General features: G+C 39.9%; 1 protein-coding gene across 1 annotated transcript in view; it reads right to left on the reverse strand.

The window, feature by feature from the left end:
- The window catches only part of LOC108790287 (gamma-aminobutyric acid receptor subunit alpha-6-like), a gene marked incomplete at its 5' end in the record, with an annotated part of 23144 nt that extends 9692 nt beyond the window's left edge, over window positions 1–13452 (reverse strand). The window contains 8 exons of the mRNA XM_018560513.1: window positions 690–842; window positions 3654–3797; window positions 7247–7329; window positions 8813–9033; window positions 10406–10452; window positions 10950–10995; window positions 12111–12222; window positions 13252–13452. Of these exons, the coding sequence (XP_018416015.1) occupies window positions 690–842; window positions 3654–3797; window positions 7247–7329; window positions 8813–9033; window positions 10406–10452; window positions 10950–10995; window positions 12111–12222; window positions 13252–13452 (1007 nt within the window). The remainder of the gene's footprint in view (window positions 1–689; window positions 843–3653; window positions 3798–7246; window positions 7330–8812; window positions 9034–10405; window positions 10453–10949; window positions 10996–12110; window positions 12223–13251) is intronic.
- Window positions 13453–15603: the final 2151 nt, after the last annotated feature.

A 15603-nucleotide genomic window follows, 5' to 3' on the forward strand; every position in this document is an offset into this window, starting at 1 on the left:
TATATATATATGTACTTGATTGCTTTTGTGCAGCACTTGTTATATGATTTTTGGATACCCAGAGGCTGGCATGTGCGGTTTATACACAGATACAGTTATACATGTTTGTTTTAATCTGGTAATTCACTTGATTTTAGCTTGGCAGACGATTGTTTATTTATTTGTCTTTGTATCTTTATTATAGTGCCTAGGAGCTTTTTCTTTTATCTTTTATTATTGGTGCAGATGAATTTTGTTCATGCAAAAATACTGTTTTTTTTAATTTTCGTTGCACAAAATTGGGAATTCTTTGCAAAGTGAAATCTTACCACATTTACCAAGCTTAGGTAAACTTCCCCTGCAAAGTACAAGTTCCCTTGCAAAGTGAACAGCCTATTTTCCTTCAGTAAATCGACCCCTAAATCTCCAACAGCATAAGGTATGTAGGTATTTAGGGACTGATAATAAGCTAGGACCATACCCGCAACAGTCCTTGCTGGAACTGATTCTTTGTTGATCCAAAACACAACTTGAGACAACACAACGGTCATGCTGCATGGGATGTATGTATGGATGATGTAATATCCTATTTTTCTTCGTAGGTAAAACAGGACAATTTGCTGTGAATATTCACCTGTGACAAACAGATAATGGTAATGGTAAATGAGAGATGAAATGGAATTAAGGGTTGAACCAGAACCAAGGCATACCAAAAACTGTTCGAGCTGGAACAGATTCTTTGTTGATCCAAAAAGACACCTGAGAAAGAATGACGGTCATAATGCAAGGGATATATGTCTGTATAACAAAATAGCCCATTTTTCTTTTCAAGTGGAAATGCACTGTCATTACAATGTATTCACCTGTTGATTAAAACACAAACAAAGAATGTACTAAAAGAAACAATATTTAACATAAACATTTTAACGGATGCTGTTTTCATTTTACAATATGATCATGTTAGTATTTTCACTGAATTAATACAAAAATTTATTTATATAAAAACAAGAGGTTTAGTTAAAAGAAAATTGTTATGAAAAATATTGAAAAGATTAACAGTGCAAAATGCAGGAAAAAGCAAACTACATTCAATCAAAGCGATAGCAGAAAAATCTATAATTTTAGGTTACCTAATACCAGTATTTTAGTATTAGGTTATGCATAAGGTAAAGTCTGATACTGTAATTGGATGTTTTTCTTATATTAAAGTGGACCTTTATCCCCTTTGACTAAAAATCACATCAGCATACAGCTCTGAATGATTTAAATCTTACATTCATTAGTTAAACAAACATATTTTTATTTTACTTATAATTTTTCCTGGTCCACTTTGGCACAAGTGATGTAATAGTGCCCAAGCACTGCATCCTGAGAAGGTTACATCAGCAGAGCATTGCTGGGAAATCTCATCTGTAATTTCATGAGATCTCAGAGAAAGGTATTTTCTCCCCCTGAGATAATGTGCATGTCCACATGTCCTAGTCACAGAGTTTTAGAAAGTAAAGGAAGATCTAGTAACCTGCTTTTAATAAAAATGGCCACTGTCAGAAGACTGGGGAAGAAAAGAGAAATAAGGTATGCAAAAAATAAAAATCCTGCAATTATCTAGACGTATCTGTTAGTAGATTGTCATTACTAATCATTTCGAAAGGTGTCTTTGTTATTATTTTGAAGATATGGGTAAAACAAGTTCCTTTTTAAGTGAATATGGATAACTTCCCATTGTCTCTCTGTAGTTGTACTATATGCTCAATATTGTTTCCCTTTATACTATATATGGTACATAATCTGAAAAAGTCAGGGTGAACATAGTGGATGACACACAATCCTCAGAATTATAGAGGAATATAAATCATATTATCCCTGAAGAAAAAGAGGATGAGCTACATATGTAATTTGCAGCTTTTCTCCCAGGAACAGATTAAACCTATTACTTGAGACAGTTCTGCTAGAAACCCTAATATAGATGAGTGAAATGTTACATAGCTGGTAATATTGCATAAAGACAAAGGTCCATCCAGTTCAACCTATATATTTGTGTGTGTGTGTGTGTGTGTGTGTGTGTTGCTATGGACTCCCATACCCATGTTTATTTTGTAAACTGAGAAACATATATATATATATTTTTTTTTAATGCATTAATGCTCTCAGCTTATACCACTAACGGTGGAACTTGATTCAGAGTGGATTGGGCATAGTAACTGAAAGCATGATTTGTCAACTTGATTGAAATCCACGGGGTCTATTCACTAAGCTGCCAAAGGATCTAGCCATAGCTTCGGCTGATCCTTCCGCTAGCTTCAGCCCCAGGACCCCTTCGGTTCAGTAGAACCGAAGGGCTGCTGTACTGGCTATTCGCTATAACCCGTACAGCTCCCGAAGTTGGCCGAGCGGTTCAGTCTGAGCCGCGGTGAAAGCTGAAGCTGGCCAAATGGCCAGCCATTGGCCAGCCAACAGCCTACTTCTGACAGTTGGGCGGAGCCAGCCGTCATCTCACGGCTTGCTCCGGCCACTTTCAGAGAGAGAAGGTTTTTCTCTCCCGCGCAGCCGGGAGTCGTCCAGGAGAGTAATGGCAGATGGCGTCCCTGGTTACAATGTTATACATTGAGTCTGTGTTTTTTCTGGCCAATAACTGCCATTGTGATAACAAGTAGTCATTGCATCCTTTACTGGGTTTTGTAAGCTGTAAATTTCTTAGTGCAAAAAATTATAATTCAGTTTCTAAGTAAAGCTTCACTATGTACAGTATATGAATCAGAATATAAAGTCAGATATTTACACATCTATCAATTCAATCTATATGTAACAATAGTGTATAACAGCTTGGGAAATGCTTTAGCACTGTAACACAAAGATACACACAAATATAGTGCAACACCACATTAATAAATAACTATGTTGCACTTGCAAACATAAGGCGTATAATAGACACAAGGCAACAGCAGGAGGTGATATTTAGAGAGCACTTCCATGAACTTCAGCAATTGGGCCCATTCCGCTGTGCCAAAATACTAGCCCAGAGTTTCCTGAACTTTGATTCACACTGTTCGTTAGACTCTGCCCAATGCTGATATCTACAAAAACTCTTCCTCATAGTGATACCAGGCCTGCCTCCCACTATATATAATAATGTTTATGTGCTTCTTTGTGTTTCATTTTTCAAGTTATACTGTTCACTGACCTTTGCTATTTTATTTTTCTGATAAACCCTTCAGCACAGTGAGGAGGTTTTCTGCCAGTGTTGTGCTGTGTTAATCTAATCAAGCTCCTTGCAGCTCTAGGTAATAAGGATGCTGATGTTTTCTCCTTTGCAAGACATAGAGAAGACATTGGAGACATGTGATCTCATTGCATATGAATTAACTTCTCCACAGAAACACCAAGATCACTGGTCTGTTGGTAAATAGGGAACTGTTGGCTTATGTCATTTATTGTTTGCAGGCTCTGTAGAGATCTCAGATCAAAAATCGATTTTATTTTCCTCAGCAACTACATTAGTAACCTATTCCTATTACAGTAATATAGGAGGCACGATGGAAATTTCAAGTGACATACATTTTACAGAATTAAATATGATATATGATATATATATATGCCAATCTTTTTATGAGAGGCTCTAAATCAATGTTTTTACAAAGATGCCAACATAGCTCTAAAGAAAAAATAAGGTTTACCTGTATTAGATTTCATCGTTTCACTGGAAACTGTTTGCCCAACAAGATCATATTGGAGAAGACTTGAAGATTCTTCTGGTACCTCAACTGAGTATAAAGGTCCTTTCTTCCACGTATAAACAATTTCACTTTTTGGATATGCATCTGTTTGTTTAAGTTCAGAAGAGAGAAAAAAATAACCTAAGAAATAACTCTGGCAAATGAGTAGCAATGCTGAACCATATGTCTTGTTATCTTACTATCCAGTTCCTACATTGGCAGAGAAGAGGGAAAAGGAGGAGATGTGCTAAGAAAAACACTACAACTCAAGAACAAATAATGTATAATTCAGTTACATTTTCAATATTTTCATAGTGAGCTGGCCTTTTGGGGCCATAGGGCAGTAATGTGCTTTCTCAGTTCTGCTTTATAGAGATGTGGGTGAGGACTATTATGGAATGCTGAACAAGTATGCTGGAAATTACATTTTGCCAGTGATTTTTGCCCCAACTGTGTATTTTAGAAGCTATCTACATACAGGTGAAACTTGAATAATTAGAATATCGTGCAAAGTTCATTTATTTCACTAATGCAACTTAAAAGGTGAAACTAATATATGAGATAGACTCATTACATGCAAAGCAAGATAATTCAAGCCGTGATTTGTCATAATTCTGAAGATTATGGCTTACAGCTCATGAAAACCCCAAGAACCCCAAATCCACAACCTCAAAAAAGTACATTATTACATGCAATCAATAAAACAAGGATTGTACATAGAACAATATCGGACCTCTGAAAAGTACAAGCATGGATATGTACTCAGTACTTGGTTTGGGCCCCTTTTGCAGCACTTACTGCAATTACTTTTGCACAATATTCTAATTATTCGAGTTTCACCTGTATATATGCTTAAAAGATATGCATTACCCATGATCCTTGCATGCAGCAAAAGTGAGCAGATGGTATAAATAGATATAAATTTTAGTTGGCCATGTTGTGTTTACACAGTCACCGTGGTGTGCCTTTACATTTGTTTAATTCTGCAGTTTTTTCTTGATCAAGCCATACCTAACTATGAACATAACCTATTTTCTCTCTTTTAGTTTATTAAATGTACAAATGTGTTTTAATATATCTGTTTGGTAAGTGCAAAAAAAGAACACCTGTTGATCCTCCCAGTATCTTGTGAACTGATAACATCCTTCACTGTTTGCCTAAGCTGCATCACATTGTTTCCAGCTGTGTACTTAAAAACACCTTCTCCAATGTTATGGTGAAGCGAAGAGAGGGAGGTGCTTTGTATTCTTTTACTAGTGTGGCAATGTTGCTCCGCCATAGATACAGTACAGAGAGTGACCATTGTCACCATTGGGTATAAAGTGTTTACTGGCAGGATTAGCATGTAAAAATAAAAAGTATACAGACTAAAATAAAAAAAATTCAGCCCCCACATTCAGCCCCCCGCAATGGTAAGCTTTACTATACGAATGTTTTATTCTCTGTTTAGATACACTTTAATGGCAAAACATATTGGGGTGGATGCACTAAAGGCAAATATATTCATTTTGCAAGGGAGCTTTCACTTTGAAAGGGCATTTTCCCGTAGCTTAGTGAATGAGGTGAAGTTCTGCTGGCTTTCATTATCCAAGCATGTGCAAACAAAAATTTTAAGTAATTTTCCGGCCTAAAATGTGGAATATAACATGGGTACAAAAAATTAAAAAAAGCCCTCAGTCATGAAGGGGTTGAGGAAACAACTTTATTATAAGACATGTGCTACTGGGGCAGTACAGTGGCTTAGTGGATAGCAATTCTGCTTTGCAACACTGGGTGTCCCCAGTTCAACTGCCATTTAGGACATTATCCGCATGGAGCTTGCATGTTCTCCCTGTACTTGTGTGGGTTTCCTCTGGTTTTCTTCCACATTCCCAAGATATACTGGTAGACTTATTGGCTCCTCTGTAAATCAGCTCTAATAGGTGTGTGTATGTATTGTGGGAGTGTGTGGCATTGCCATGATGTAAAATGGCCATGTGATTACCCTGGAAGGGCTCATGGAAGGACACTATGGGGTCTATTCAAAGCCGATCCAGATGTTGGATCGGCTGAGTCGAACTCCTTCTGCACTTCGGGTCAGCCGAACATGCTGAGCATGTTCGGCTGATCCGAAGCCACACGAAGCAAGCCGATGTACGGCTGATTTCAGCCGATGTACGGCTGAAATCAGCCGTACCAGCCTGAAGTGAATAGCCGCACAGTGTTCGGCTCACTTCACTTCTGATCGGTCATTCACTCGGCTGCCCTCGGCAGCTTTGTGAATAGACCCCTATGTGTCAGCAATATTTGGGTTATGGTCCCTTTAAGTGGGAAACTAAGTGCTACTTGACCTGCAGGTAGGGAAGTTAAAATCAGGAAACTCCTCAGAGAGTGGCAGAGGCACACGTGGCTTGCTTGGAGCAGGAAGTGGGTCAAGCTGAGTGGCATGTATACTGGAATGACAGAAGAGAGCCAGGTAGGATGGTAGAATGGTGAGGCTGAGAGAGTCAGGGACACATGGAAGGTGTGGAGCTGCAGGAGTCACTCAGGAGGTGTGAAGTAACTGGAATCACACAGGTGTGTGCGAAACCATTCTGGTGTGTTATATTGCACTGTGGACTTTTGTTTTTTGGGGAAGTACCCTGGAAACCCTAGGGATACCTTATCTGTGAAAAACACTTTAAGTCGCAAAGACTGTTCTATCATTTTGCTAAAGATAACCAGATGGTATTGCTTGTGTTATGCTAATGCCTAGCTACTTTAATTTTGTGAAGAATTATTTTTTGTGAGAATTGTCACCAAGCACTCACCATTGTGCTAAATTCCTCAAAATATTACAGTATGTATGTACAGCATGTGTGCATGTGAGGGAGGTTTGATTGTAAGTTCCTTTAACCACCTCCCACACGCCGATTGTTGAAAGACGGCCGGACGGGAGTCTCTCCTGGATGCAGGGTTTTAAATGGCCAGCGATGGCCATTTACATACAAGCGGTCCGTCATCTGTAAAGACACCTGATTGTTTGTATGATTCAAGTGAGGGTGCGCCCCCTCCTTACCTCTGGTTGCCGTCGCTGTCCCTGCCGTCCCCGCAATCCCGGGCGTCCATCCGTCCCGGGCAATGTGGCTCTGTTCACTGAGAACGGAGGGAGATCAGTCCGCGATCTCCCTCCGCTCTCCTCCCGGTCTCTGAATGCAGGAAGTGATGTATATTACATCACTTACGCATTCCTCTGTCACTCTCTCCTTTACAGAAACCGGAGAAAAGCTGTTGAAGCAGATCTGTGCTTCATCAAAAAAATAAAAATTTACACACACAAACCAAAAAAACCCCACACATTTTTTTAAAAGTCCCCTACCCTCACATAGATGCGCAGCAATGCGTTACATGCGCATACACGCAAAAACGGCGATTGCTCCAATTATGCTGTACGTGTTACATATCGCATGACGGAATAAACGTCAATCAAAGTACCGGAGCGCTTTAAATACTGAAAAAATGGCCTGGACAGGAATGACACATAAGTGGCACAATATGATTCCATAAAGAAAAAATGTGACATTAATTCTACATACAACTGCCAAACTTCAGAGGGCATGCATGTCCATCCATAGGAAAATTCATTAACCTCATTGGACATTCTGCTTTAATTGTCAATCTGAAATAAAGATACATTGACATTTTAACAAAGTATACCTTATATCATAGGGTTTTTTTTACATTGTTTTGTGCTGTGCAGATATTCAAAGCCAATCTTTGCCTATACAGGTTAAATATACTACCAAACACTTTAAAGAACTAAAAAGAACTGCATTCATATAATGTCATAAAATGTGTTAATTACAGTAAACGTCCTACATTCTGGTATCAATATTGTGATTTCCTAAGGCCAGACCAGTGGAAAGTAATGCAAATTCAGCCCAGCTGCACAGTACATGCAAAAGGTTGAAAAAATTAAGGTTTTGCTTTACATAGTGCCAGAATAAACAAGCTGTAGTGTCTTCAAGACGACATGTAAATAAAATTTTCTGACCAACGTAAATTCAGACGATTTTTATAAACTCAAACATCTGGATGCATCCTAATTTCTGAATGAAACAAATACTGAATACAAAATAATCTGAATTTTGCAGTAACAAAAATTTGGATGCATCTCAATGTCTGAATGCCATTCGGACTAATGTTCACGGTTAAAATAATTTAAAAAACCCAGCATGCAGTCCTCCTCCCAATCTTTACCTGGATCTTTAGGTCTGGTAGGAATTTTAAAGAGGGACCCTTAAATAATGAGTGATTAATGAGTGAATCTGAACATTATGAAAACATTACAGAAAAAATAAATCTAAATGGATCCGAAAGGAAACACATTTTTAGTGGGTTTACATGTCTACTGTCTTCCCTTCATTGGTGCTGCAATCCAGTTTAATCGGTTAACTCCATCTGGAAAGTTCCCTTACTTGTAATAGTGTTGAAAGATTATGTAAATGTGGGACAAAGCCATGTGAACTGAATCTTTAGCGGTATTTCCTCTAGTTTAGAAAATGAGCTAGAGCTACATGTTTTTCAGCCCACAGATGAGCTGATAAAATATGATTTTTACAAATGTTAAGCCGAGAGACAAGTTAAATGCACATAACTGCATTTGAGAAATTACATTTTACTGAATAGTGTCACTCTGGACCAAATCTTTTATAATGCAGTAAAATCCACATACTGTAGCACATACAGTAGTATGTTGTATTACATATTTTTCTGCATCAGATGCAATTTTAATTGCAGACTGCTTTAAAAATCCCCTGAAGTGTTATTTTACTCTGTGTTTTAAGCTGAAACAACTATCAGTATTATTTAGACTTGTAAAAAGCACAAACACTCTTCTGTGTAATATTAATTAATTGGGAGGTCCGCAATATCCAAAGCCATTCCAGCTGGCCTATTTTGCTCCGGTTTATCACACTAATTATCAAGGTCAGCTAAAGTTTAAAGGCATGATAGACTATGATGACATTTAAGGGTAATTTGGTGCATTGAATGTGATAATGTCAAACAAAATATACAATAATTTGATGAGTTTAAGTCCTTGGAAATGTGTACTTGAGTTCTGTAACACATTTATTATTTACAGTAATACCCTCTCTTACCTCATAGTATAGAGGATTGTTCCATTCTGCATAATTCTGAAAAGTTTATTGGGAGTTGTCATATTATGAGAGATCGACCTTTTCCCATTTCTGAAAAAAGTGTCTGGTGTCCAAATCTTACTGACCATTAAATTATTTAATCTAAGAATTTCTGTAGGACCATCAAATTTTAGCCGTTCATCAATCCATGTCTGCCGGAAAAAAACATCCATTGTGTATTCCTGTAGGAAAATTAAGACCATTAAAGGTTTCAGGGCAAAACACCAGTCCAAGTAATTTAATAGACAACTTAACTAGCATGTTAGCCACACTTCTGTCACTGCTTAATGATTTTAATCCTATTACCATTAAGCAGTTACTTAAAAAAGCTACTCTATGGGGGAGGGGGAATGTGCTTTTACTTAACGTCTCACTGAACTAAAACTTAATCAAGCAGTACAAAATAGCTTGAATGTTCTAAGGCAAATTACCTGAAAACCTGTAAAATAATTACATGCAAATATGTAATACTTAGAATAAAAATTTAAGAAATGGATTGAGAGCATTAACATCAAACTTTGTCTTTGGCACAGAATTGTAATGCTAATTTTGTGTAAGTTTAATAAGTTCTGTGCAAAAGGAATTGTTTTTTCTATTACAACATAATATGAAATTAAAATAGTTCTCTTTAGGGTCATGGGAGGACATATACTAACCCCCTCCCATGACCAAAAGCTCAGTATATTGCGGGCTATTGCACACGATATACTGAGGGCACCACAGCCCGGATAGATCCCTATCTAGAGCAGGGACATGCAGTCAGGGGAGGCAGAGCCTCACCTAGTATTATGGAGGAAAAAGCTGTCAGCTTCATGTCTGAAGCTGACAGCTTTTTCTCAATTCAGATCGGCTTGTTACAGGTTACACAGCAAGGAAAGCCTCCACCGCTGTGTTACCTGTCATGGACATAGTGCTGCCTGTTAATTACAGGCAGCGCTGCATCCGGCTTTTGACACGTAGTTAGGTTACACAGCAGTGGGTTTCCCCACTGCTTGTGTAACCTAACTAGTGAGACAAGAGCTGTCACAGCCTCTACTCTGTGTTAGAGGCGTGAGCTCTGCGGATGGCTGGGACCAATGGCAAAGCGCCATTGGTCCAAGCTCTCCAATCAAAAAAAAGAAAAAAAAACACTGAGTCAATCGATCTCAATGCCTCAGCAGTGACAAGCAAGTGAGGGACAGGAAGGCTCCTCTGTGTCTCCTCCCTTCCTCCTCCCTCCTTCAGGCTGGGGGGCGGGGTGGGATGTGCTGGGGGCGAGGCTGGGGAATGCCTCACCCAGAACCAACAGCACAGCACATCACTGATCTAGAGGTAGAGCCAGCTGTGCCTGCCCCCTCCCCCCGTTCGTTCCTCCACTCAGCACTGGAGGATCAGAGATGGGAGGGGGGAATCTCTGCAGGGAGCGGTGACTAACAGTCACCGCTCCCTGCAGGAAGACGATCGGGAGCGGATCGGTGCATGTTTCTGCTCACTTCCCGATCTATAGAGCCAACCTGTGACAGCTTCTTTATCACAGGTCGGCTCTAACTATGAGGATGAGTGGTGATCACTCACCTCATAGTTTTCCTTTAAGTTACTGTTATAGTAACATTTCTTCAAGACTTTGACACAAAATTAAGAAAATCTGTAGCCCAGTGTAAAATGGAAACAATGGAAAAAGCTATCATACTGGCATATTTTATTTCTGTGTGTGAAGATTTAAAAAATGTTTAAATTCTAATTACATATTAATGTATGTGTTAACATTCATGGCATGTTCATAAAATTGGTTAATGTATTTGCAGTGACCTACCCCATGCTTCTACTTGATTACTCACATGTTTGCATATAGAGATGTGCAATCAAGTGAGTAATCAAGTAGAAGCGTGGTGTAAAGCATGCCTTTGGGTACTTCCTTTTGGATCAAAATGGTGCAGCATACAGAGTTGGCCAATTATGGATAATAAAATGAGTGTTTGATGTAATTTGTAAGTATAGAAACAATTATGTTTTTCACTCATAGCAACCAATCCAATTTCAGCTTCAAAAAAATTAAACATGATTGCTGAATGTTTGCTATAGCATGCTATATGAACTAAGGGATAACATAATGACAAACCAGTGTTGTAAGACTTGGCTTTGCAAGGATCGAAACTGTTGATGTTCTGGAAACAGCAAATTGTCAAATCAGTTCAAAAGCAAACAAAAAGGTGAATTTAAATGAAAGTATCCAGGCAAATAAAAATGCTTTTGTTTTTAGCTCTCCTGATTTGATTATCATTGTCCATAAAGCATCCCAGGGTCATGACTCACTTCTGAAATAACTTTGTGAACATGCCAAATGTGAGCATACATATTTACTGGGGTAAAGAGATAGACTGACATGTAGTTAGTTTGCTTGTCATATTTCAGAATAGTAGAAAATTACAAGCTTATTTTCATTAGCATTTTATGTGAACGTACTGAATTTGGAAGTATGCGCTTTTACCACATGTTTGGAGAGTAGAAACAGCTGGCTATGTGTGAACAAAACAGATCTTGTAATGTATTTTCCATTATTAATTGCAGTCATAATAATAATTCATTAATGTAATCCTGTTACGGTTAAGCAGATACTTAAAATCTACTATAGGAATTGTGCCTTCACTAACATCTCACTGAGCAAAAGAGTAATCAGATGAATGCTCCAGGTTACAAGTATTTTGGTGTTCTTTTATACATTTACTGAATAGGCAGCATTGGGGAGGCTAAAGTGACTTTCTGACTTTAGGTCTTTAGGTCAATTTAAGGATGAAGTCAACTTAATGATGTAATCACTTTAATATCCATCTTAGTAAATATTGAACAGTCATGTAATGATATTTTTACCTGATAGATGCGGTACTAGAGGCAAATAATGTATAAAATTGTGAAATGTGCTTTGGATATTTTCCTATGTGGATCTGGATAATTTAATTTCTTTATCACTTTGACAATAAGCACATGAACTGACCCATAAGTCAGAACATAAAGTAATCTGAAGTGTACTAGCAGTGTAGATTAGATTGTAACAATTTAAAACAAACATCTGACTGATTATTTTAATTGTGTATTGCTTTGATTGTCCCCAAAAGCTTTCAGTTTTTTACATTTTTATAGAAGCTATCTAAATGGTTACAATGTTATTTCGGTGGTAGAAACAAAAATTCAGCCTCCGCCTTTCAAATAACTCCCTGTCAAGCAATCCCCACAAAATTGTTCAGGAGTTTTCTATGCACTTATCCAAGCTTTACAACTCTACCGCCCCATTCGACCCCTCAGCGGCCTCAGCTTTGTTCTCTGAGGTGGTAATGCCTGGGATGTCAGAATCCGTCCGCACATCGCTAGATGCCCCTATTACTAACTCAGAAGTACTAGCAGCCATAAAAACTCTTAAAATAAGTAAGAGACCTGGCCCAGATGGTTTTTCCGCTATTTACTATAAAAAATTCTCAGAAGTTTTGGCACCTCTATTGACAGCGGCCTTTAACGATGTCCGAGACGGATCAAAATTCAGAACGGAATCCCTCGCAGCCACTATTTGCATGATTCCGAAGCCAGACTCAGATGGAACTCACTGGGCTAACTATAGACCAATATCGTTGTTAAACATAGATGTCAAGTTATTAGCCAAAGTATTAGCAACAAGACTGAACGTAATCATCCCGACCCTTATCCACAAGGACCAGGTTGGTTTCATCCCCCGGCGCCAAGCCCGCGACAATGTTCGCCGAGCGTGCCTTCTTATTGAAAAAGCTAAACAACCTGGCGTTCCATGTATGCTTCTGTCTCTGGACATGCAAAAGGCGTTCGACTCCCTCTCATGGCAATACTTACTCTACATTCTTAACAAATGGGGTTTCGGGTCGAGGTTCTGCTCCTGGATTACCGCTCTGTATTCTAGCCCTACAGCATCTGTGAAATACGCTGGCCATAGATCCGCTCCCTTCCCCATCCTCCGAGGCACCAGACAAGGCTGTCCTTTGTCTCCTTTGCTGTTCGCTTTGGCCATCGAACCTCTAGCCCAACTAGTTAGAATCCACCGAGACATCTCAGGCATTACACTCGCGGGACACCATCACAAATTATGTCTTTTTGCAGACGATATCCTTCTCTTTCTTTCCAACCCTCACATCTCCCTCCCTAACTCTTTGCATCTCATAGACTCTTTCAGCCAACTATCAGGACTGCACTTAAACACCTCGAAATCCAAAGCTCTCAATATAACGCTGCCCCCACACACACTCGAAATGCTGAAATCCAATTATCAATTTCAATGGGAACCATCCTCCTTGAAATATTTAGGTATTCACTTGACCCCCTCTCATCCCTCTCTATACCCCGCTAACTACCCTCCCTTATTCACCAGAGTAAGGAACCTCCTTAAAATTTGGCACACATACCCTCTCTCGTGGCTAGGTAGAATTGCGGCGGTCAAGATGACACTTTTACCAAAACTCCTATATCCATTTCGGGTCCTACCCGTCCCAATACCCCCGCACCAACTTAGAGTCCTCCAGAGACACATCTCTAACTTCATCTGGTCATACAAAAAACCTAGAATCCCAGCGACCACTATGTACCAATCCAGGCGTTCAGGCGGTCTGGGTGTACCACACCTCCAAAAATATTACCACGCAGCCCAATTGGCAACTATTATCAAATATCACGCAACTACAGAGGTGCCTATCTGGGTCTCAATTGAGGCGATAGATTGTGACCCATATGCAATAGATAATCTTTTGTGGATGCACCCTAAGGACAGGAGAGACATCTCCAACACCATAACACGTCTCTCGCTCCGCATATGGGATGACACTAAATACTCATGCGGCTTCCTTTCACCTCATCTACCCATGCTCTCCTTCTTACACCACCCTGCCTTTCCTCCAGCATTTGACTCCCCAGCCATATTTCATAAATGGAGAGAAAAGGACCTCACCCGCTTTCACTCCCTATTCAATACTAGCGGTATAGTACCCTTTCCGGATATTCAAACCCGACATTCTCTCCCAACATCCGAAATCTTCCGTTATTTACAGATCAAGAGCTTTATACAAGCAAGCAGTAATCTAAGTGGGCACCTTCAATCTTTGTCTCCCTTTGAGAAAATTTGCAAATGCGACCCCCATACAACTGGCATTATCTCACAATTATACACGTCTTCCCTACAAATCACCCACACACCACTCCATCCATATATGGGCCGCTGGCAGAAGGACTTAGAGCTTGTGCTCCCTGAAGACACCTGGTCTCAGATATGGACCTCCACCAACTCTTGCTCCAGGAGTGCTAGGGTCCTTGAGACAAACTATAAAGTACTCCTACGTTGGTACATAACCCCATCCCGAGCCCAATTCTTTGTAGCAGGGTGCGAGGGCAACTGCTTTCGGGGTTGCCTTACCAGCGGCACATATATGCATACATGGTGGTCCTGCCCTATCATTCAGTCATACTGGTCTAAAATATATAGAATGATCTCTACTCTTATGGGCACACATATCCCCCTTACTCCCCAAACAGCACTACTCAACGCTAAACCCACAAACATTTCACATTCTAAATTTAAACTGATGCTCCACGTCCTCTCTGCTGCCAAACATACCATAGCCTGTGCTTGGTTAACCAACAAAATCTCTTTTCAAGCCACTAAAAACAGAATTCATTGGTCCTTTTCACATGAAAAGCTCTCTGCGCATCTTTCTGACCGCATGCCTCAGTTTGAAAAGCTATGGGAACCCTGGGTGAAACACTTCTTACCACCAACCTTTGACACACGCCTCATGACCCTATAATAATCCCCACTTCATGCCTTTAAGCTGGCTCGTAACTGACCTTGATCGAGCGTCGCACCTATTCCCGCCTTTCTCCCCCTCTTTACTATACCTCCCCCCACCCGATCTGTCTCCACTCTTGTCTTTCCCCCTCCTTGTATGTCCCTCACTACGGTGGCGGTAGCCCTGTGAGGGACAGTCCTCACCTTAACTAAGTAATTACCGGGCGATTGCTATTAATATGTCATGTCTGCTGTCGCTACCACTGTTATATAGCAATGCCAATGTTTACATCACTATGTTCGTACACACACGATGTTCGTGTCAGTGTATCGTTTGATAAGTACTTTACTGGAAAAATAAAAAACTTTTTGAAACTAAAAAAAAGAAACAAAAATTCAGCAAAAGTTGGCTTTAGAGCACACATTATTTAAAGTGAAACTTCAGTCTAATGTAGTCGAAGTACATATATATGTGAACTATTTTACCTTCTAAAATATCTTTCATTTAGTGCAGCCATTTGTGATTCACATCCTTGCTACACTATGTTGCATGCCAATAGCTAGTAAAAATATAAGGTAATTGACTTCACTGATTCTTCCCTCTTTTCAGTAAGAAGAGGAAAGGAGGAACTTAACCAGTCAACTTGGCAAGCAGCACAAGAAACAGTGGCAGGCTCTAGCGTTGTAAACATTGGGTATATGCTTCTCATATGCTAACCTTAAAGTGACATTAAATTATGTCCCCCCCAAGGTTAGTGTAAAGACAAGGAGCGGAACTACCGCCAGTGCAGCCAGTGCGACTGCACCAGGGCCTGAGCCTGGCAGGGCCCAGCAGAACCAAGCACCAGACCAGTAGTGAGGTAGGGCCGCACGTCCAAACGTCCGCATGAAAGTGAGGCCGGAGTGAGTCAGAGCAGCCTGCAGGCCCTGGGGATTGGGGATGGGGCTTTGGCCAGCAGGGGGTGGGGCTTTGGTTGGC

The sequence above is a fragment of the Nanorana parkeri genome, unplaced genomic scaffold (genome assembly GCF_000935625.1).
Source record: "Nanorana parkeri isolate BGI_ZX_2015 unplaced genomic scaffold, ASM93562v1 scaffold461, whole genome shotgun sequence".
Classification (NCBI taxonomy): Eukaryota; Metazoa; Chordata; class Amphibia; order Anura; family Dicroglossidae; genus Nanorana; species Nanorana parkeri.